The 23,880-nt window shown below is 50.7% G+C and overlaps 1 protein-coding gene across 1 annotated transcript in view; it reads right to left on the bottom strand.

The window, feature by feature from the left end:
* Positions 1-305: 305 nt before the first annotated feature.
* NAT10 (N-acetyltransferase 10) overlaps positions 306-23,880 on the bottom strand; it is a 39,262-nt gene continuing 15,687 nt past the window's right edge. Inside the window, exons 9-29 of the mRNA XM_066363462.1 lie at positions 22,814-22,947; positions 21,584-21,677; positions 21,343-21,441; positions 18,418-18,554; positions 15,423-15,547; positions 14,842-14,992; positions 14,496-14,592; positions 13,546-13,662; positions 12,627-12,728; positions 12,456-12,530; positions 11,537-11,653; positions 10,606-10,739; positions 9,226-9,274; positions 7,138-7,234; positions 6,953-7,063; positions 5,936-6,108; positions 5,305-5,424; positions 4,881-4,979; positions 4,400-4,473; positions 3,327-3,410; positions 306-1,055 (exon numbers count right to left, since the gene is read on the bottom strand). Coding sequence (XP_066219559.1) covers positions 944-1,055; positions 3,327-3,410; positions 4,400-4,473; positions 4,881-4,979; positions 5,305-5,424; positions 5,936-6,108; positions 6,953-7,063; positions 7,138-7,234; positions 9,226-9,274; positions 10,606-10,739; positions 11,537-11,653; positions 12,456-12,530; positions 12,627-12,728; positions 13,546-13,662; positions 14,496-14,592; positions 14,842-14,992; positions 15,423-15,547; positions 18,418-18,554; positions 21,343-21,441; positions 21,584-21,677; positions 22,814-22,947 — 2,301 coding nt within the window. The 3' untranslated portion in view covers positions 306-943. The remainder of the gene's footprint in view (positions 1,056-3,326; positions 3,411-4,399; positions 4,474-4,880; positions 4,980-5,304; positions 5,425-5,935; positions 6,109-6,952; positions 7,064-7,137; positions 7,235-9,225; positions 9,275-10,605; positions 10,740-11,536; positions 11,654-12,455; positions 12,531-12,626; positions 12,729-13,545; positions 13,663-14,495; positions 14,593-14,841; positions 14,993-15,422; positions 15,548-18,417; positions 18,555-21,342; positions 21,442-21,583; positions 21,678-22,813; positions 22,948-23,880) is intronic.

The following is a 23,880-nucleotide window of genomic DNA, read 5'->3' on the forward strand; positions in this document are numbered from 1 at the left end:
CCCCAATAGACGGAAGGGACCAAACCACTTGACAGGAGCGAGGGCGGAAAAGAGGCCCAGCTAGCTGCTTCTAGGCACCCCTCCAAGTCCCTCGGAACGACACAGCGAGCGCCGGCCAGGACCAGCCCCATCTCCCACAGGCCCTGGGTGGGTAAGCCCTGCCCGCCCGCCCAGACCCAGCCCCAGCCCCAGCCTCCACTCCAGCACCCTCCAGTCACCCTGGCACCCAAGCTCCACCAGAAAACAGGGCAAGCTGCACCCTTCACCAGCATGAGTACTCACAGACAGTTCTCTTTCTAGGATGTTATTTATTAAAAATAGATCCTCTATCCCTCTCTCACCCTTGCTAGCAAAGGGGTCTTTCCCAACATTTTTCCCAAGTGGGTAAGTTTTGAGGACTCAAGTGCCATATCCTTCCTGAAGGAGGAGAGGTCAGGCTTCCTGGGACACGGGCAGCAGGCCTGCTGAGCCAGCAGCGAAGGGTCACAGCGTACGATCCCAGGGCACTACCGCTGCAGGCCCCGGCTGTTTGGACAAGTCCATGATGAGGCCGTGCTCTCCCAGAAGCCCTCTGGGCATCGCCAGACAGCGGTGCACTTAGCACCTGAGAAGGGACAAGAGTCAGCGTGGCTTCCACACATGGGAAGGAATAAAAAAAGCTGGACCCAACACAAAACACGAACATGTGGGGAAGGAAGGCCAGGACTGGGGGAGGGCGGCAGACCTTCGGCAGGACCTGAGTTGAGCTCCCAGCAGACCTATTCAGAAGTGACTTTGCTTTAAGCCAAGCGTGGTCCATACACGGAGTTCCAGTCCAGCTTCCAGGGCTGATGGGGGCGCTTGGTGCTTTTAACAGTGCAGGCTGCCACCCCGTCCGGCCGGACAGGCCGGAAAGGCAGGGTGTTTCCTTCCGGGTCACTGCCGAGACCGGAGCTCCTCTTCACTACTTCTTCCGCTTCAGCTTCACATCTTTTTTGTGCTTCATATCTCTGTTTTTCTTCAACTTTTTGTTCTGTTTGGATTCTTGTTTGGCTTCCAATTTCCTTTTCTTGTCACTGGAGGAAAAAGAAAACTAGCAGTAGAAAGTGAAAGAATGAAGTATGCACACACCTAACATCTTTCAGACTGCTTTGCTTTGTCTGAAAAAGGGTTTCCATCACCAGAAACGATGGAACACCCGGTCAGACACAAACGTCCTCTGCAAGCCCCCCAGCGTGCCAGGCATTGTGCGGAGGCCGGTGCCCCACAGCACCCGGCTTCCGCCTGCCCGAGCTCTTAGTTTGCACAGGAACAAAGCCACCTCTCAACATCTGCCGTCAGAGCTCTCTTCAGGGTCCGGTACGGGCCCCTCCTCCAAGACCTCAAGGAAGATCCCCTCCCTCCCTCACCACCCAGGACTATTCTGGGAACCAGACGTACTACCACAGTGACCCTAACCCACAGCATGAGTCTCAGGCAGGCCCTATAGTCCTTCCTGATGTGCTGTTCCTGTTTTATTTTTCCTGAACACGAATGCAGCTCTGGGAGTACTGACTCAGGGGACACATTTCAGCTGGCCACTGGACTCCTCTCTGACAGATCAGCATGGGAGTCACTCAGCTTATGGCCCCGTCCTTCCCCGCACAGGTTCAAGATTCTCTCCAGGGGCACTTGCCCTGGGTACAAATACCTCCCACTGAGGAGAGACTGGAGAGCTTTATCCAGGGCCATTAACATCACCTGAATGAAGTGACCTCTCTCACTCTTTCTCTCTCTCACACACACACACACAAAGAAAAGCAAGGCATCTAAGAACACACTGATAGATACCAGGATCTTTACCTCCACAAGCACGTATTTCACATGTACCCAGAGGCCTCAAGCACACGAGCGACCACACGACACGGGCTCCTCACCAGCAGTGACAGCTAACGAGGGCAGGAGGCCTTCTCCACGCCAAGCCGGTTCCCTGGCACTCTGTGCCAGTCAGACCCACCCCTCGGTCAGTCAGCATGGGCCACACTGTCCAAACCAGAAGTTAGGACACGCTGACCAGAGCCTTCTGTGGCCCATCAGAGAGCATGTGGCAGATGAGGCCGGCACCAGGGCCAGAACCCTCGAGGTCCCAGCAACGTCTGGAGACTACAGAAGAGAGTCTATGACTTCAGGGATCTGTGGTTCCCAGAGTCACAGGATTTCCTCTTTCCAAATGTTTCCAAAATAACTCTCCAAGGGACTCGGGGTGACTAGGACAATTCCAAGAACACCCCCCCACTCGCCCCTACATAGGCTGTGCAGGCCGCAGCACTAGAGGCCCAGGGCCAGAGCTCACTCTCTCCCCACAGGGGACTGCCACCCAGGCCCAGCCCAGAAAGGGTGGTTCTCTGCAGGTGCGCCCTCTGCAGAGACGCCGCCTGGAGCAAAGGTCTTCGGAGTGGGCCAGGGACGCCTGAGGTGCCCACGACCCTTCCGGGTGATCCCTAAGGTCAAAACTATTTTCATAATACTTGTATACATTTTTTGCCTTTTTACTTCTATTTTTTCATAACTGTTCAGTTTTCCAGAGACTATAAGACATATGCACAAAAGACTGAATGCAAGATCGCCAAATAACAGAGATTTGCAAAAATGCGAATGTAAAACCATATCACTTTTCTTACTGAAATTTTTACAGAAAAAAAAGAATATTTTTAAAAACAACCAAAAAAAAACCCATGAGTCCAGTGTTGCACCTTTAATTCTGAAAAACTTTTGAAAATGTCTTGGCAATGAACTTCTACGAGTGGAAACATGAACAGACAACCCACAAGCCCTTCGGGATCCATCCCTCAATAATTTTTATGAGATAAGGAACTCTAAGACCCCAGAGTTTGAGAAGCGCTGGCTTAGAGGAGACTGCAGCAAGTAAAACAATGAGTTTGCAACGGACAAATCTGGCCACAAGTCTGGCTCTGCCTCTTACTAGCTGTACGCTCCTTGAGAAGTTACTTCGAGCGTGGTTACTCCATCTTTACAGCAGTGACGGTAATAACACAGCTGCCTCGTGTTGCTCTGAGGGGGGACGGGACACTGCATTAGGGCCCACAGGACGGGCTCGGTTCCTGCAGCTCTGGGACAGTCCCCTCAGACCTGTCTCCCTGACTGGGGATTGCGAGGGGTGCTGAGACCTCGGCCTGAGAGATGCCCCAGCCCGAGCTGCAGGAGGTATGCTACCAAAGGAGCAACACTCAAAGGAAAGAACCAGGACTTCTCTCCGAGTTTCTGTTCCAACCTCCTCTTTCCTAGTGAAAGTTACCAGAGGAGCACAGAGGCCAGAACGCCTCTCCTGTCAGATGCCGGGCCCTCACCTCTTCAGGCTGACGATCGAAGCATTCTGGCCGGCTTTGTTTAAAGCCTCGTTCCACTCTTCATCATCTCCGCGGATTATGTATCTAAATAATAGAGAAATATCAGAGCCTGCTCAAAAGAAGGGGGTGCTTAAAAGAAAATAAGACAGTGACAACATTCCTATCAGACACGCCCTGCCACAAAGGCCTGGCCGGGCTGGTCAGCGTCTGAGTAGCAGGGAGAACAGGCACGCAGTAGGGCCAGGAGCCTTGGAGCCAGCTCCACGGGACAGGACTTCAGTGGAACGAGGGTCACCCCTGCCAGCAGGAGTCCACGACAGGACGGGCCAGCACAGGGTGCAGCTGCGACTTCTCCCACCTGCCTCTGATGAACCGCCCACCAAAGCAGGCTCCTGTCACCCCACCACCTTCCTGCTCACTCCTCCCTCCGGTTCTACAAGCCCTGGAACTGTGCCTCTCCCCACCCCGGAATCTAGCAAACCTGCCAATCAAAGTTTTAATACCTCAAAGCTAACAGCAGAGCTGGAACCCTGCCCAGGGCCCTGCGGGCCACCTCCCCACCTCCCATGTCCAATAACTACTGTCAGTAATGACCCAGCAGCTGGAAGAATAAAGGTCAGAGAGGCACAAAGGCCACTAATTCTGGAGTTGTTATTCACATCACTCCACAGGGCAGGGAGTACCCAGCTGCAGCACCAAGGGGACTGGGATTCTTAGTATACAGAGGGTTCCAGGGCAAGGGTTTTGTTGGCAGAATCCTTTCTTCAAACAAATTCCCATGCAGAATTTGAAGACAAAAAACACAGAAGAGTGGCCATTCAAAGTGGACGCTCACTGGCCAGCAGCCCCTCCCGAGGGGCCTGAGGGGGGACGGGAAACCCTGGGGCTCCCGGGAGCACGCTGTGCAAGTCAGCATGGCAGAGCTGACCGGGGAGCCAAGTCCTCCAGAATCCTGCACACAGGGAACAGGCGTTAGGAAAGCGGCCCACGGGGCAGCGTCCAGGGCACCAGGCACCGGGACAGGGGTCCAGGCAGAGCCTTCGCTGCCCAGGAGCAGCAGTGGGGGAGCTTACTGGGAGAGGTCCATGCTCTTCAGCTTCCCCACGTCTTTCTTGTGCTTCTCCTGGAACTCCTTCGCTGCTTCATCCTGCGGCCAAGGCCCCCCAGACAGAGCAGGTCAGAGGCAAGCGGCAGAAAAAGGTGAGGGGCAGAGGGGCAGAAGATCACCACACTGAGCAGACATCTGCTCTCAGTTTACCCTCCACTGTGAGCGGTGGCTCCCACTCCAGTGTATATGAATACAGAACAAGCATTTTAAAAAGTATACGAGGACAAACAAGTTCACAACAGCAGCTAGACTGCTTGCACACACACACACATTCAGTGGGGGCAGAAGGGGACGTGCTCGGGCACATCAGGGCAGGGACACGCAGGGAGTGATGGTCGTCCACACCCACAGAGCATCACCACCACGGAGCTCGGGCAGCGCAGAGGACGCCGACTAAAGGGGACGGGCACACGTTCAGTGCTCACAGGCCTTCCGCAGCAGCATACCAGGTCATCGCTCAGGGTCTTCATCGCGGGCTCCATGACCACATCCTTCACTGCCACCATCTGCTCCTCAATGGCCTTTTCCTGCACTTCGTTAAACAGCTACAAAACAACGGCCAGGAAGCAGGAGATCAGCAGCAGCAGGGACCCAGCCCATCAGCGCTGAGTGTGCCCCGTTCAGGAGGACGTGTGATCATGAGAGGAGGGTAAGGACACAGGCTGCAGAGATCAGATTCCCCGCACAGAGCCTCCGGGACAGAACACTAGACAGCTGACGCCCCACTCCTTCAGGGGGGTGCGCACGGGGGGGGGGGGGGGTGGCGAGCTGCAGCATATACGGCTAATTGTTAAAATCTGTTCATTTGGGGGCAGAGTGGGTTGTGACATTATTTGAAACGGACCAACACCCTGAGATCAGCATGGTTACCTTCACGACTTTGCGGACGATCCGGTTGAAAAGTCCCATCAGCTGGCCCGAGGGCAGCTCAATCTCCTTTTCCAGCTGGTCCACGGACTTGTGCTGCAGGCCAACACCCAGGAGAAGGGCCTGGAGGATGGGAAATCTAAGTGGCCGCCAGGAGAGGCCCTTGCCCATTAAAATGGCACTGAGAACAGAGTTAGTACTTTCTTTTGACCAAAACTATCTGGTACAAAATATCAAATGCTACTGTATTTTGGAATCTTCTCTTTTATCCTGTTACTGAAACTACCGAGGAATGCTTCCTCTCCCTACCATCCCCAAACTAACCTATCCTGACAAAGAGCTGCTTCACAGCTACACTAAAAAGTTTAGGGCGCTGCCAGCCCTCTGCTCAGGCAGAGTAGGAATGAAGGCAAGCTGCAGCTCTTCACTACTAACTGGGTGGCTGAGTGCATGGCTCAATTCAGAGCTCACGTGTCCTCACCCATCCAACGGGGCGACCACAACCCACCCCTTATCAGAACCACGAGGAATTAAATGCAGAAAATGACATCAAAACATCCAACCAAACATCCAGCACGTGAACCGCTCCACAACCCCATCTTCCTTCACAGCACACGAGCAGCAGGCCACCTACCGACTGGGCAGCGGACAGGGCCAGGTCGCCCAGCTGGTTCAGGAAATACATCCGGGAGATGGCTGGGATCAGGTCCATGATGAGGTGATAGTCAACCATGTTCCGTGAATACATCTCCAGCCTCTTCAGGTCATAGGGGAGAAAAAGAGCTTCCAGCTCCTCCCGGCGTAGGGCTGTACGTGCGACAGAGCCAGACGGGTCAGGGAAGTCCCCGGGGGCACCCAGCTGCTCCTCCCCTGGGCCTTCAGCCAGAGCAGAAGCCACTGCAGAGTGCCTGCCCACCATGTAACACCACCCCACGCTGCTGGACCTTTCTCCTGCAGAGGGGGGCAGCTCTGGTCCACGCAGGGCCAGGGACAACTGGCACGGGACCCTTACTCAGAGTTCCATGCCAACACATCAGATCACGGGAAGGCTCCCAGGCCCCAGGGCTAGAGGACCACACCAACACCCCTTCCCCACGCTGTCCTTCCCCTCAGGACCCGCTTCGCAGACAGGACACGTCTCTGTCCAGCTTGAGGGACAGGTTTTTCTAAATACAATCAGTAAAACAAAGTACACACACACATTCAGCGACAGAAAAAACAAGGGCCTACAGCTGTTAATATAGTGGCCCCTACACGTTTCTACACTGTAAATACCCACCCAGAGTTTGTAACAGCTGTATGTGTTGGCCACAGAAGGTTGGCAGCGTATTCTTATTACCATTTCACAAACGAGGAAACTGAGCCTCAGAACTGCGCTAGCTACTCTGGGTCACAGGATTTAAATGGGGTTCCTTAATCCACTAGCTGAACAAGCTACCTGACATCCACAAAGTCTTATGCAGATGAGCGCTACGGTGTGTGCCGGCACCTGCGGCACAGCAGGGCCTGCTAGCGGGAGACGGCAGGGGGCGATGCAGGCCTGGACCCGGCCCCTCCGGTCCTAGCCCTCCCTCTTCCCGGACCACCACATCCACCTCCTGCTTCCGCACCCCGGCCGCTGCCGCCCTCCGCACCATCCTGCCCGGCTCACCTGGCCGGGCTGGCTTCCCGATGTTCCTGTTCTGAATGATGTTCAGAGCCAGGGCGGGGGAGAAGGCGCTGAACTGGTAGGACAGCAGAGCCAGGAACCGCCTTCGGAAGTCTGGGGTACAACCACACAGTCAGAGGTCGGGGAGCCCCCCCCCAGCCCCGCTGTCCCCCTCCACTCAGAGTCACCTTTCCAGAAGGCCACGAGCCAGGCTCCCTCGTCAGCCTCGCTCTCATCAGCCAGCGTCTTCAGCATGATGCACGAGTGCTCCCCAGTCAGGTCATTCTGGAAAACACACACTCCTAATGGCACCAAGAACCTGTTTTGTGAACAGTCTGTCGTTGATTGTAGGAATGCAGGCCACAAGGAGCTGTAGGAACGTGGCGGGAAAGGCCTGCTGCTCCCACGCCCTCCCTGTCCCCCGGCTGGAGAGCGCCCTCGCCGCCACGCCCTCCCTCAACGGGTCACTCCTACACCAGGGCTTCACGCTGTCCCGCCACTCAGCAGGTGCCGTGGCGAAGGCGCAGACTGCTCAGATCTTCAGAGCACGGACACTCCTGCTCTGGACCCACGGAAGTGCGCCCTTGCTTGTGTCAGGTAGATTATGAACCCAAACACTTATCACAGCTTCAACTCTATATGATCCGATCAGCATGTTTTGCTGCCTTACAGCAAAATCTATGTCAAAACCCTTGCTGGTAACCAGTTTGAAAGTGCAGGCTTATGTAGGTGCTAAAACAATGACCACAGGTCTTTAAATTTTTACTACATAACAACAAAGCCCCAAACCATAAAAATATCAGAATGGAGCAGAATGGAACAGATTACAGAAGACATTTTCAAAAATACCTACTGGATTTGAACATTCATGTAATAAAACGCCAGCACCAAGTCACAAACGAGCAGCTCGCGGCACCCGACCATCCCGAGGTACAGTGACCTCAGTGGTCTGCCTTCTCCTTAGAGTCAGTCAACGGCAGAACTTGTATCCAGCCTGGACCTCTCAAACGGGCACTATCCTGGGATACTGGCGCTGTGCTCCCCAAGACCAAGCCTCCAGTCCCAACCTCCTCCTTGAACTCCAGACTCCTACAGTCAGCTGCCTACTCCGTATTTCCATTTGGATGTCTAATAGGCATCTCACATTACTATGCAAAAAAAAAAAAAATCCCACTTTTCCCTCCAGTGGGTCTTATCTCAGCAAAATGCACCACCCACACCCAGTCTCTCAAGCCAGACACCTAGGAATTATCCTTCATCTCGTGCTCACTCACCTTCCACCCCCAGACCCTCAGTTCTGGTCAGCTTACCCTGCAAAACACACCTTGCCTCTGGCCACTTCTCCCCGTCTTCCCTAGACCCCACACCACCCCACCCCACCTCTCATCCACTCCTCTTCCTGCCTCTGCTCTGGGGTCCCCACCAGCCACTGTCCACAGAGCGGCCAAGGACCCTCCCTCTACTGCCTTCCTCCACCCCAACAGGAGGAAACGCAGTCCTCCTAGACCCGCCCGCCCCCACGAGCCACCCCCTGCTCTTCCACGGACTCCCCACCACACTGGCCTTCCTGTTTCCTTCAAATCACCAGGCTCATGCCCGCCTCGGGCTCTGACGCTCACTGTGCCCTCAGCTTAGAAACGCCTTTCCCATGGCTGCTCCATTTCAATCTTCAGGTTTCAGTCTGAAAGGTCACCTCTCAGAAGCCTGGCTGCTCATTATAATCCCAGCATTTGGTTTTCTTCACAGTGCACTTCACTACTGAAAATTTATTCACTTTCTTGTTGCCTGTTTCCACCCATTAAAAATTAAGTTTCATGGTGTAGCATGTCCACCGCCTGATTCACTGTAGGTTGCTAAACAATTTTTTTCTTAAGGAACTTACAGTCATGAACTCGCCCCTTCCATAATTAATAGCTCTCTATGGCTCTGCCATGTACTCCTCTCCTAATACCGCTTTTCTTTAAATTACAATAACAACTCACGGAAGCCCCAGGTTACAGGCTTCCTGAACGTGATGAGCAAGTCCACCGGCACCTCAGCTATTCTATAATCAAGCAAAGCCCGGAATGCACCGGAGTAAGCTACACAGCGGGGGGGGGGACGTGATCACATGGCCTTTCAGGGGACGGCGTGGGGTGTCCATCGGACAAACCTCTGGGAGGCACAGGAACACCTACTCAGAGCATCGCCGGGGGCACAAAGGCTCTGTGCACCTAGACCTGCCACCAGCGATAACCACAAACCCACAGCCCTCCGCTGCTGGATGCCCCACTCACCGGGGTCTGTCTCAGATAAACAGGAACAAACCCAGCTCGTTTCCAGAACCTGCAAAGGCACAGAGAGCAGGTCACTGTGTGTGCATTCTGGGAGCAGCCGACAGGTACCACTGGGAAGGGCTGGGGGGGCACAGAGAGCAGGTCACTGTGTGTGCATTCTGGGAGCAGGGACAGGTACCACTGGGAAGGGCTGGGGGGGCACAGAGAGCAGGTCACTGTGTGTGCATTCTGGGAGCAGGGACAGGTACCGCTGGGCAGGGCTGGGGGGGGGCACAGAGAGCAGGTCACTGTGTGTGCATTCTGGGAGCAGGGACAGGTACCGCTGGGAAGGGCTGGGGGAGCAGAGAGCAGGTCACTGTGTGTGCATTCTGGGAGCAGGGACAGGTACCGCTGGGAAGGGCTGGGGGGGGGGAGCAGAGAGCAGGTCACTGTGTGTGCATTCTGGGAGCAGGGACAGGTACCGCTGGGAAGGGCTGGGGGGGGGCACAGAGAGCAGGTCACTGTGTGTGCATTCTGGGAGCAGGGACAGGTACCGCTGGGAAGGGCTGGGCGGGGGAGCAGAGAGCAGGTCACTGTGTGTGCATTCTGGGAGCAGGGACAGGTACCGCTGGGAAGGGCTGGGGGGGGGGGCAGAGAGCAGGTCACTGTGTGTGCATTCTGGGAGCAGGGACAGGTACCGCTGGGAAGGGCTGGGGGGGGGGGGCAGAGAGCAGGTCACTGTGTGTGCATTCTGGGAGCAGGGACAGGTACCGCTGGGAAGGGCTGGGGGGGGAGCAGAGAGCAGGTCACTGTGTGTGCATTCTGGGAGCAGGGACAGGTACCACTGGGAAGGGCTGGGGGGGCAGAGAGCAGGTCACTGTGTGTGCATTCTGGGAGCAGGGACAGGTACCGCTGGGAAGGGCTGGGGGGGCAGAGAGCAGGTCACTGTGTGTGCATTCTGGGAGCAGGGACAGGTACCACTGGGAAGGGCTGGGGGGGCAGAGAGCAGGTCACTGTGTGTGCATTCTGGGAGCAGGGACAGGTACCGCTGGGAAGGGCTGGGGGGGGGCACAGAGAGCAGGTCACTGTGTGTGCATTCTGGGAGCAGGGACAGGTACCGCTGGGCAGGGCTGGGGGGGCAGAGAGCAGGTCACTGTGTGTGCATTCTGGGAGCAGGGACAGGTACCACTGGGAAGGGCTGGGGGGGGAGCAGAGAGCAGGTCACTGTGTGTGCATTCTGGGAGCAGGGACAGGTACCGCTGGGAAGGGCTGGGGGAGCAGTGAGTCCATGACCTCTGACAGACACCCACTGGAAAGGCAGACACACAGCCCACAGAACTCTCATTTTCAGAAACCAAAGACAAGGGGGCGGTTCGCGGAGAAGGACAAGCAAACCCTTACTTGAGGAGCCTGGGGGTCAAGCCGTAGGACACACCCAGGTAATCCAGGCGCTCGGCAGGCCTCTCATTCAGTTTGAGGAGCAAGGGAGGCAGTTCCTTCCGGGGAGTGACAACTTCTTCCAACAAGCTGACAGCCTAGGAGGCCGGGGAGAAAACACAGGCCACACAGCCGAGGGAGGTCAGTGACATTCCCAAGCACTCCGGCCACGCCGGCCTCTAGACTGAACACAACAAACACCAGGATAAGTTTTTAGGTTTGTTCTCATGGCTTTTAAAATACAGGAACACCAGTAAGTCCAGTGCTCATTTCTGAGTGTACTAAACCCCTAGAAAAGCATGGAATCTATTGCTCGGCACCCAGAATGCAGAAGAGCCACACGGTTGAGAAAGGCCAAACAGATTTACAAAGAGACAAGGCAGGGTTCCAAAGATGAGGGCTGAAGACCCAGGTTTGTCACTGGGTGGCTCTGGGACTTGGGAAGTGACAAACCTGAGTCTGACCATAAACATAACTCCCTTCCTCACCCCCCCAGCAGGGACACCGAAACTCCAATGACTGTGTGCAAAGCCCTCCCAGTTCCTGGTGCTAATCGTGCCGACCAGAAAGACGGAACTTCCCCGAGTCCGGGCTGAGGACTAGGAGGAGGCTGCAACGTGCACAGCATCCCCTGGGAGCCTGTTAGGACGCACGTTCCTGGGCCGCACCCAAGCTTCTGATTCAGAGGTCTGGGGCAGGGCTCAAGAATTTGCATTTTTAACAAGTTTCCAGGTGATGCTGACCTAAAGATCTCAAATGCTAGGCTCAAGAAAACAGTGGCTTCTCCAAAACGGAAGAAGTCTGCTGCTACTCAGAGAGCCCACCACAGTTTTCGGTGGTGCTCCCGAGTCCCGGGGCCCTCCCAGGAGCCAGGAGTGCAGCGGAAGCGGCTTACCTCACTGCTGACGCTGTGAATTTCTTGCGATGTCGCACCAACCTTCTCCTCGAGACAAGGAAACCTGCCTTCGTAGTACATCTGCAGCAGCTGCAGAGCTCGGCTGCCATAGCCCATCTGAGAGCAAGCACGCAGGGAGACAGGCAAAGGAAGAGATATTCTTGTCTGGCTAACCCACTTCTATGCCTCTCTATTGCTCCCAGAAACCCTTCTCTCTGGGCCAAGCTGCACTTGACAAAGAACCAATAAAATCTCTCAATGAGGCCAGAGCAGAGAGCCTGAGAACTAGCACAGGGTGACCCTCACTCCCGCATGGTCTAGCCCAGTGGTTGGCAAACTCATTAGTCAACAGAGCCAAATATCAACAGTACAACTATTGAAATTTCTTTTGAGAGCCAAATTTTTTAAATTTAAACTATATAGGTAGGCACATTCCTTATCGAGGTAGCGCCCACACATGGTATTTTGTGGAAGAGCCACACTCAAGGGGCCAAAGAGCCGCATGTGGCTCGCAAGCCGCGGTTTACTAACCACTGGTCTAGCCCATCACAAACAGCCCATTTGCAACCTGAGCATGAGGATGGCTGGCTGTGATTTCTGGTCCACAGATCAGCAAGCCCAAACCTGACGTCTCGACAACTAACTCCTGAGAGGGATTTCTAAGAGACAGGAGGTAATTACAAAAAGATCTGGTTCACAAGTCCCCTGTCCTCACAAAGAAAGAACAAGCACACACAACTACCCTGTCCACCCACTACCCCCCAGCCTGGGCCAACTCCACAGCAGAGGAGTGCCCAGCACCACCGGCTCCCTGACCAGCTCCCAGTCACACAGCCACATGCACCTGCCCTAACAAGCCAGCAGCACAGCTGCAGCTGGGAACGGCACACCAGATGTGAGAGGCACGAGGACACGTTACCGCTTGATAATCCGGGTGAACAGCAATGCGTACGACCCTGCCACCTGAAAGGCCCCCGAAGTCTGGATCTTGGAACTGTGTGGGAGACACGAGCCAGCAACTTAGCACCAGCATATATCCGCCGACCCCGCCAGCTTCACCCACACTGACATGCCAGGGAAGGCGCTTCACCTGTTCTGACACTGTCCACGGAATCAGGTCTCCTGAAGCCTTCTTGCCTCGAGACAGGCTGTTCAAGATGGACTGGCGAGAAATCTCCCCCTCAAGGCACACCTGTGGCAGAAGCAGGACCATGCAGACAAGATGGCCGGCCCCAAGAACAGAGCCCACTCACACAACATCATCAACTCTGCTGGTTCTCTGACTACGGTCAGGCTTACCCCAGTAACTGACCCAGCCATTTACAAAGAAACTTGCATGACTACAGCCCAGGGCTATCCCGACACTGTCGCTAACAAGGTGGAGCACTGACAGCTTCCTGGCCCAAAGAGCAGACCCACATGGAAGAGGGTCTCCACACAGGGTGCACGTGTGTACCCCGCAATCAGGACAGGGTGCTCGCGCAGCTCAAACAGAACAGTACAAATCCACGACCCAAGTATCTGATAGGAGAAGGTTAGACACAATACCGTACACGTGCATAGAAAGAGATACAATGCACCCTTTAAAAATTATGCAGATTATAAATATTTGACACACTAGGAAAAAAAAGCAGATTACCAAGTACTATGATCCCTTGTTTGTAAAAAGAAAAATGACATAGGAATGCATAAATACATGACAGGCGCTAAAAACATTATTTTTTCCAATCTGTGTCTTCTACTTTTATAAGTACCACATACTGTTTTGTAATAAAGGAGGGCTGAGTGGCCAGTTTCAACATTCACCCACCTGCGGACAGTGACCGTGGGTCCCGTCGGCGGGCTCCCTCCACGCTGCCCCACCACGTGCCTGGCACACCCGCCTCTCACTACTGCTGCAGAGCAGGAACCAGCACTTCCCCTCCCACACTGCGGTTCCTGAGCCATTAACCCTGGACACCTGGATGGTTCCCAAAATCAATGCCCCAGGGCCGCCTCTGCTTCTGTACCTGGACGACAGCAAGCACCTCAGGCAGGGTGTTCTGGGTGGGGGGCACGGGCGGCAGGAGGCAGAAGAGGTGGTGAGCAGGGGCATCGGAGAGCATCTGGAGGTCGTTGGGAGAGTTCTGTGGGCACAAACACGGGGCAGTGAGAAACCCCCCTTCTTGTCCTTTACTCAAGACGTTACTTGGAACCAAAGGATGACTGGAGTACCGCCCTCCCAAAGCCAAGTGAAGAGCCAAAACCCACCCAAGTGCCTTTCTAGTATTGTGGGCAGCCAGCCAAGACTCTCCAAAAAGGCTTATACGGACTGAGCCTCAAATGCTTGCTGTCATCCTGCCACCGGTGCCGGGGCTGCAGGTGGGGGCGGAGACCTGCTTAGTTAGCGCTGCCCACGTCACAGCCAGAAGTGAATGAACTCTGTCCTGACGAGAAAGCCTGTCACCACTCCTGACACCAACTCCAGTCTTCCATGAAAGAGTGTTCATAAAAATGCTACCTAGACACTCCATAAATGTCTTTTACAACATGCCCTAGTTTTCAAGACAAATATTCTAAATTCTCACTCGCTACTCCTTAAAAATAGTCCAGAAGTACAAAGCTGGTCTCAGGTCAAATAGCACCTGCAGGTTACAACTGTTGTATCATGGAAGCCTACCAGCTTTGCAGACAGGCAAGGAACAGAGTGCCCTGTTTAGAGAGGGCAGCTCTCCACCTCTCCAGTGAGTGGGCATGGGGCTCCCCACAGGCACTGCACACTGCAGGCGAGCTGGAAGCCCCAGACCACCACAGCAACAGTGGGGAACGCAAGCTCCAGCAAGACCACTGGCCCTTGCCAACATCAGGACATTGAAGTCCCAGGGAATGGTCACCTGAGCCACTGGTAACAGAAGATGTGAGAAGCTAAGTGAAAGGGGACTGTCACAGCTGAAGTTCACTCAAGGGCTCGGGCAGTTACCTTGTAGTGAGAAGCCACGTAGAGGGCCATAAGCCGCTGGAGAAATACTTCAGAGGCCTTGTGGTAGCAGAAGAGGGTGTCTCTGTTAACATAGTAGCTGGGTCTGGTTAAGCAACCAAAACAAACCAAAGAAAGCCCAAACAGAACATGCTACTTCCGAGGGTCCCCTGGCTGTGTGGCCTTCCCTCAGCGTGGGAAGAGGAACCCCGTGTCCCAGCAGAAACACATTAGGGCAGGAAGGAAGAGAAACAGAGAGGGTTCGGCCCTTCCCTCTCCCTAGAGCAGCAGCCCAGGAAACAGGGCCAGACCCTCCGTGCACGTCTCCCGTCACCCCCCGGGAGGATACAGCTCGCAGGCTCCGGGCAGGGGGCAGCCTGACACTATCCGGGTAATGCTGAGGCAGTCCAGGCACAGCAAGTCGTTCAGCCACTTCTCTACCGCGTCCCCAGGGGCGTATCGGATCGACTCCTGCAGGGAGACCTCGTGCAGCGTCCGCGCTGGTCCCCACAAAGCACACACGATGAGAAATAAGGATCAAATACGTTTTGTCTAAATGCGCAAGGCAAAGGTTCTACTTTCTCTTCGTCACAGCATACCCTGTGTCAGTATGGCTCGAGAGGTTCAACTGTTCCTGAGGACGGTCGGCTTGCCCTGACACGTCCTAACGGGCTCTGTGAGCTCATGCACCCATGCCCCGACATGGGGACCAACGGGGGTCCAGCCCCCAAAAGGCCCAGCCAACCTGCCATCCAGCCACGTGCTAGCTACTCTGGAGAAAAGCAACTTCAGCCCATGGGACTGAACCCTCCTGCCTGACTGTAAGAAGGTTCGGTACCACCCATATGTCACGAGGGGAAGGGCCCAGTGAGAGAGTCTACAGAGACTTGCTGTGTGCTGCGGGGCCCATTCTGAGCTCCACGACAGTACCTGAGGCCAGTCTGGCTGTGGTCGTGGTCTTGTTCTCAGCGGTGGTGCTGATCTGGCTCTGGGCACTCTGTTGACGGAGCTGCTGAATTAGCTTGAGGGACAGTGACCGCCCAGTGCCCTCGTAGCTATAAGCAAAAGCAAAAGCAATCAGACACAAGGTCTCAAATCCATTTTCCAAGAGGGAAAAGAGAACTTCCTCATCCTGCTGAAACACCAGACTTGCTCCCCAGGGGCGGCCCTGCTCACCTCAGAACATTCTGCAGAACGGGGCATGCCCAGAGGAGGCGGGGCAGCAGGGGGCCCGCGTGGAGCCAGCCAGGGGCAGTCCTGGCACAATGACTTAGTACCTCTGGGAAGGAACCCCACCTCTTTCAGCCTCACCCTCTCCAGGGGATTACTCTATACACCGCAAAGGACTGTGCTATGAATTAAATAAAGGACTGAAAACATTACAAGTAAAGTCTTTAGTATAATGAAACTGAAACACAGTTCAATGGTCAATTAATGAGAAATGCTGTTAGAAGTAACATGTTTGAAGAAATCAACAGAGAACGTTTCCAGATGGGAAAAATCAAGATTAAACAGATCCACCACCCAAGTAATTCTTTTAATTACTACTTTCATTTAAAAGGTAAAATAAAACAACTTGCAAAAGTTTTGGGGGGGAAAAAATTATCTATAAACTGATCACCGAACCAGTACTTTTCAATTATATTTCTTCCTGGTCTTCTGTTACAAGAAGATGTGACTACAGGGTGCAGACTGCTCGGTGGGCTTTCTTCTTTATTATTACTTCATTTTGTAGTACTTGTTATTATAATATTTAAAGACTGTATAAATACTTTTTCTAACTCGAATACTACTTTTACAAAATAATCAAAAAATTGGAATTTTGAAGTATTTTATTCCCCCCTCTAAGCCAAACAGCAAAGTTTTCTTAAAAAAATTCCATTTACTTATTTTAAACTAAAAACAAGAATAAACACAAGCAACCAAATTAAAAACTTTTGTGCTTCAAGGACATTATCAAGAAAGTGAGGGGAAAAAAAACAGATGAGATAAAAGTTTTGTAAATTGTATCTGATAAGGGACTTGTATCTAGAATGTATAAGGAACCCTTACGACTCAATTAGCAAAGACAGCCCAATTAGAAAATGAGCAGAGAATATGAATAGCTCATTTTTGGAAGAAGGCATACAAACGGCCAATAAATGCACAAGAGGCCCCACACCATCAGCAAAATGTGAATGAAGACCACACGCGACACCACTGTGCACTCATTGGGATGGCTATACTCAAAGACAACCGCTGTGACAAATGCTGGCAAGGATACGGAAAAACTGGAACCTTTGTAAACTGCCAGTGAGAATGTAAAATTGTGCAGCCGCTTTGGAAAACAGTCTGGCAGTTCTTGAAATGGTTCAACAGAATGCTACCATTTTACTCAGTAATTCTACCCCTAGATATATACACCCAAGACTTGAAAACATGTCCACACAAAAACCTGTCCACGAATGTTCACAGCAGCATTATTCCTAATAGCCCAAAGACAGAAACAACCCAAATGTCGGTCAACAGATGAATGAAAAAACAAAATGTTTCCAAACACACAATGGAATATGACGTGGCCATAAAAAGGAAGGGAGTGCTGATAGAAACTACATGGATGAACCTTAGACACTATGCTAAGTGAAAGAAGTCAGTCACAAAGATCACACATTGTATGATTCCATTTATAAGCAATGTCCAGAATAGGCAAATATATCCAGAAAGTAGATTCAGTATTCCCTAGGGTTGGTGGAGGGGGAGGATTGGAGGGTGATAGCCATAGGGAACAAAGTTTCTTTCTGGGCTGATGAAAATGTTCTAATACTGACTGGTGATGATGGCACAACTCAGTGTATACCGGTATACTAAAAACAGTAGAATTACACAGTTTAAGTGAGTAAATTGTGGGGTATGTAAATTATATCTCAACAAAGCTGTTAACAAGAAAAAAGTAAAATCCACTTTACTTAAATATTTTCATTGTAAATAAAAGTCACAAAAATAAATCTGTAATAGAATTATCTTTTCAAGATGTGACTTCCATATCAAAATCTTTCCAATATAATAAAGATAACTATTTATTGACCTGGAAATATTTTACAGTATAGTGTTATAGAAAAAAGAAAATTAAAGCAATATATAAACTATGTTTATGTTTTTGTTCAAAATGAAAAAGTAAAATAGATGCACAGTAAATGTACACCAAAATTCTAACAGAAGTGATCTCTCTAGATGACTGGATTACCAGTGATTTTTCTTTTTGCTTATTTGATTTTTCTAAATTTTCTATACCAAACATGAACTATTTCAAAATTTTTTAAAAAGCTCCTGGGCCATTATTAAGCCCACTTTCTTATGCTAATTATAGTTACTTTAATACTATATCTTCACATAATTCAAAGACATAAGACATTGATATTGCCGTCCATGTATTTTTTTTTAACATAGATTTATTGTTCTACTTTATTTATGTATTCATTGGTTGGCTCTTGCATATGTCCTGACTGGGGGTCAAACCTGCAACCTTGGCATATCAGGACGATGCTCTAACCAACTGAGCTATCAGGACAATGCTCTAACCAATTGAGCAATGCTAAAGACAACACGTGATCCCATTCCACACATACACACAACTGATGCTCTAAGGAACCGAGGTAACCAACTGAGCTGTCCATGTACTTCTAAAAACTTGATCAGACCTTACAGACAAGAGACACTCATCACCTGAGTTATAAAATCCTTCAGTCTTGGGCAGTCCGTTTAATGTTAGACCAGAGGTGAGCTACAGTTGATTATTACATTTGCAAGAGCCCCAGGGAGGCTGAAGCAGCCCCAAAGATTTAGACGTCAGGAATCAGAGCTACCTACCCATGATATATTTGTAACATGCCACCAAATCTGCAAGAACCCACAATGAGAGCAATGACTACACCCCAAGGTGCCTTACCCGTTGATGGTGGACGCCATGAAAACAAGGTAGGGGCCCAGGAGGCTTTTCACCAGGGGGAGGGGGATGGCGGCGGCTTCATCAATCACAACAAGTTCAGCCTGGCCCAGTTTCACAGCATCTGCGGGATGTATATACTATGGAAAAGAAATGTTGGTATTATTAGCTTGGCCACCTAATGTCACAGCGGTGATCACTGGTGAGGCATCACCAGTGCTGCTTCTCTCTGTCCTCTGTCCCCCTTCCCATTTCTTCCTTTTGTTGCTCCTTTCCACTCTTCCTTGGCAGGGCAAAAATGTAACGGGCTTAGAATCAGACACCTGGGTCCAAACAGTGCAGCCACCAATTGCGTGATGCTAGACATGTCACTTAATCACAGAGAGCCTCAGAGTCCTCCCTTTAAAATGGAGGAGATGCCTCTCTGATGGCTGCTTGAGAGAAGAATCAGATAAAACCATAAAATTCCTTGTCTGGGCCCTAGAGGGTGATGCCTCCCCCAGTCTCTCTTCTGTCTTCTCTTGCTTCCTGCCAGCCCCAATCTGGCCAGCGAGCCAAAGACACAGCTTGGCCCCAGCAATGCCTACCTGGAGGATGTCAGATTTCTCAAGCATCTACTATGTGCTGGGTACTATGCACCAGGCTTTGATATCATTGTTATAAAGGCCAATTCTCCTGCACTAGTGGGGTACTTCTGAGACTTATTCCCTCCTGAATATACCCATATTCGCTCATTTATATTATTAGTGTGGCCACCTAAAGCCACCAATTTGCCATTAGCTTGACATCCTTATGCATACAAACAAACCCTTCTGTCTCTTCAGGGCTTCCTGGTATTTTTAGTTTGCAAAAGCATGCAGAGGTATTTTAGAGGGGAGAAATCTGTGTAACTAATTAACAAAGTTACTCAACCATACTAGTAATCAGTTAAATGCTAACGACAACAGGTGATCCCATACCACACACACACAGGTAAAATTTAAATAGCGGTAAAACACCCTGTGTTTGTGAGGGTGTGGGTAAGCAAAAACTCAAAAATAAATAAATAAATAAATAAAATGCTGGCGTGAAGGTAAATCTTAAAGAAGAACTTGGCAATATCCAAGAAGGCTGGATAGCTACAGATCCCTTAAAACCCAACAATTCCATTTCTAGAAACATATAAATAAACTGTAGTCTATACATATAGTGCTTAACATCAACCAGATCCATGGGCTTCAATCTGGACAAATTTTAAAAACAAAGTTTAAGTAAAAAAAGGCAAGCTGAAAAAGGTCAAGTATAGTATGTTACCATTTATGGGTACATAATTATGTAGTAAAATATAAACACACACAAGTTGAAAGGAAACACACCAATCTCAGAATAGAGTCCCTAAGGGGAGTGACAGAAGGGAATGGGAGGGGGAGGGGCACAAAAGGGACTTCAACTGTGTCTGTGATGTTTGAGATCTTTAAAACAAAAATATAAAATGACTTTTAAAATATGAAACAAACACAGCAAAGTGTCAACATTCCTTAAGCCCGAGTGCTGGGCATCTTGAGTTATATTGGTCTCTGTGTTTTCCTGTATGTTTGAAGTATTCTGTTGTACGCAAGATTTTGTAACTGCTTTGCTAGACGTTGATGGGTCAGGGAAGCAGTGACCCCCCTCAATTCTAATAGCAGGATACATACCCTCAACAGGGCCCCATGTCCCAGATTCTTATAGGGAAACATGAAACAAGCGCCTCGTAAAAGCAGAAAGCAGTCCCGAGGAGGCATGGCAGACTTTAATCTAGTATTTCTCTCTCTTTCTTTCCCAATTTCCAACACAGAGGAGGCCTCAAAGGGACATAAATGGAGCCTCATAAAGTCAGGTCACTGCTTCTGTGTTTAAACTCCAGTCTGGAGACAAAGGGCTCTGGTAATGCAAGAGGGTCTTTGATCAAAAATCCACGGAGCTGCAAAGGCCGAGTGAGGGCATTTCAGGGAAAGGTTTTCCTTCTTTGGTTTGTGTATTTTTCTTCAGTTTTAATGGGTCTTTGCATTCTCATTGCCTGGCCTGCCCCCGACCCCAACATCAGTCTTTCCTCCTCTCAGCCAAGGGAATCAGGCAAAATAGGAAAAAATGTAAGCAATGAGAGATTCAAGAGACCTAATAAAAAAAAAATTAAGATCCTTAGGTAAAAGGTATAAACACCGAACATCATTCATAATCTGAACCCTTTGATAAAAAAGTATACCTCCTTCACAGGCATGGCTTCTTGACAGGCATGAAGGTCAAGGGCATAAACTCCAAGTTTACCTGGCCCACTTCCCACCCCACACCAACTCCAAAAATACCAGTGAATGCCCTCCACTAAGGAGCGTGGGTCTCCATCCCTTCTGCAAGCCCGTCACACTAATGCTTCTCTCTGATTTAACAAAATTGCCGCCTTTGGACAAGTGCAGGCCGTTCAGGCTTACAGAGCACTGGAGATTTATAGGGCATTCAGGGAAACGCTATTTAAAAAGAAAACTAGGCCACTCACTAAACCACAAAGACCCAGAGTCCATTTCTGCAAAGTTCTTTTTTTTTTCTCTTTTAAATGGTGAGGTTATTGTTATAGTTACTGATGTACCATTTCAAAACCTGCCGTAACTAAGCAAAATTTGAACTGATGTCAGAACAATGATTATATTTCTTCTAGCAGATTAACATACTCTCAATCCCATTTACTCAGTTACTACAATTTTCCAATCTGGTTACATCCATTTGTTAGTTTGCTAGAATGTTTCTCTTCAGAAGAGGCTGAAAATCTGAAACAAGTTTATCCTAAAACAACAACTGTCTAAAAGACATGTAATGTCACAGGACATAAAAAGACTATTAAAGAAGAAACTTTAGAGCCATTTAATGACAGCAGGACTCTGGCCCCACACAGCAGGGTTTTAGGACAAGCCTCACCTGAATGGTCTGCCTATGTTCTCGGAATACATTCACTCTGATCACCGCTTTGTTAAATTCAGGATTTAATGACTGAATAATCTCATAATCCAGATGCTCCTGAGGAGGAAAAAGAGTCAAACCAATGGCAAACACTAGAAATGAGCTTTAGAAACTAGTAAGAGAGCGAGCATACATTCTAAAGACTTCCCCTGGATTTAAACTGAGCACAGAATCAAAATAAATTATCCCAATTTCCTACCTGATACTGTAGAGCATCAAATCCTTTAAATACAAATTCAAACAGAGTGTGGAGGTTATCAGGGCTTGGGGAGGTAACAAAGATATTGGAGTACCTATTGAACAAAAAGAAGGAGGTTGGTTTTTTTTTTTAAGTAATTAGGAAATTTAATTATTGTGTAGGTAACAAGTAAAAAGAGACCATTTTTGTTTGCCCCAGTCACACAGGTGATAGCCAGAGACAATGGCAGGAAAAATATCAGGACAACTTTTGGGAAGGAAAAGTAAAGCAACTGCAGACCTGAGGATATCTCTCCTCCCACACTGAGGAAAACACTAACAGCGGGAGGTAGCGTGTCCTGACGATTAGCTACCGATGTGTAAAATGCACGCTAAGAGGTGTGGTAGGGACAAGTCCCTCAGGGTCAGGACCAGCATGCTGCTCCCCAATCCTGTGCCCTGGGACGAGAGGGGTGGTTCCACACTGATCACCAGCTGTGCTGAGAAGCTTTTGAACTGTGAAGCCAGAGAGCCACACTGGTACTCAGGCCAAGGCCACAGCAAACCCAGGGCTCTTGTGGGTGTGCAGGACGCCAAGGCCTAAGGGCCGAGTGGGACCGCTGCAGCAGCAGAGGAACGAAGGACGAGGAGCCAGGAGCTAAGTTAGACGCAGCACTACTGGCACTGACTTGCTCAGGAACCTTAGCCAAGTCACTACACTCCTCAGTCCTAGGTCTGTCCATCTATAAAACGCTCACAGTGACTAGGAGCACCAAGGACGACAAGCATACAGGGGAACATGGCCTCCTAGGCCCATTCCAGGTCCACTGTTTATGCCTGTGAAGTCAGAAGCATGTATTCCACTGGCAGATGCATAAGTCTGCCACCCAGGGCGAAAGACAGAAAGTACATCACCCTCGAGGCAGCTCCTCAGAAGCAAACGAGATCTTCTACTGACCAGTCAGCAAAGCTGCTCATGCATATTCTCATATCCCAAGAATTTTAAAACTTACCAGCATTTCTTTGCTTTTGAGTTTGTTCCACTTTAGTGATCACAAAGGCCCTGTTGTGCGTGTCTGTGTTTGACTGCACATGTGTATTTGCACCTCCGGAGAGTCGGGAAAACGCATTACTGGAAACCACCCAGGAGCCTGCTCAGACCCAGAACGGCTGCCCAGTCCCAAGTCCGAATCCCACACGCGGCTCCCTCAGAGCCCAGAGTTCCTAAGGACAGGGAATCAGAGCCTCTTACCCAAAAGCCACTGCCCCAGCAATAGCCAGTCCCAGGGCTGCAGACTTCCCCCTGCCTCGGGCAGCAGTGAGCGCCACGGTACTCCTCAGGGTCTTTTCAGAGATGCCCTCAATGAACTTCAGGACAGCTTTCGCCTGTGGAAAGAGACACATGGTAGGTGAGCTCTGAGAATGGCCAAGTTTCAGCCCTCTACCACCATCACTGTGGAGGAGTCAGCTTGATGCCAAGGCCAAATAAAGGGGGACAGTTCTTACAGCCTAGAGAGCAAAGCTCAGCACTTGGACTTCCAGCCTGTAATCACCACCTGAGCCTGGAGGCTTTAAATATCACTTAAGATACTGACTACTCCAAATTCACATCTCCGGTGCAACTGCCCCGTATATGTCCTCTTGCACATCTAACAGACACATTGGACTTAAAACTGAACACTCAATGTGCGCCTCAAACCTCCTCCATCTAGAATCTTCCCCATCTCAGTTAACTGTCCAATTGTTTAGGCTAAAAACCTTCTCCATTTTTTCCCCATACCTGATTTATCAGTGAATCCCATCAATACTATCTTCAAAACATACACAAGGCCCTGGTTGGGTAATCAGTGGACAAAGCATTGACCCAGTGCGCCCAAGATCGCAGGGTTGACCCCCGGTCAGGGCACATACAAGAAGTCATCAATGAGTACAAAACTAAATGGAACTAAGTGAAACAACGAATTAATGCTTCCCTCTCTCTCTCTCTCTCCCCCTCTCACTCCCTCCACTCCCCTCAAATCAATGGGAAAAAATACATAAAGTCCTACAATTCCTCACCATTATCCTCCCCTACTGCTCTGGTAGAAGCTGCCATCTTGTCTCACCTCATTACAGTAGCCTCCAAACTAGCCCCTCTGCCCCCACCTTTGTTCCCCTGCAGTCTAGATGCAACACAGCAACCAGAGGGATCCTTTTAAGACCGAGCCCAGGAAGCCCTCTGCTCTGGCGGCTGTGCTGAGAAGAGACCCAAGCCTAGGACCTACCACTGGCCCCCACCTCTCGGGAGCTAAGTGCCAGAGCCCTTCCAGCGGCCTGCAT

Source organism: Saccopteryx leptura, chromosome 1 (assembly GCF_036850995.1).
Source record: "Saccopteryx leptura isolate mSacLep1 chromosome 1, mSacLep1_pri_phased_curated, whole genome shotgun sequence".
Taxonomy (NCBI): domain Eukaryota; kingdom Metazoa; phylum Chordata; class Mammalia; order Chiroptera; family Emballonuridae; genus Saccopteryx; species Saccopteryx leptura.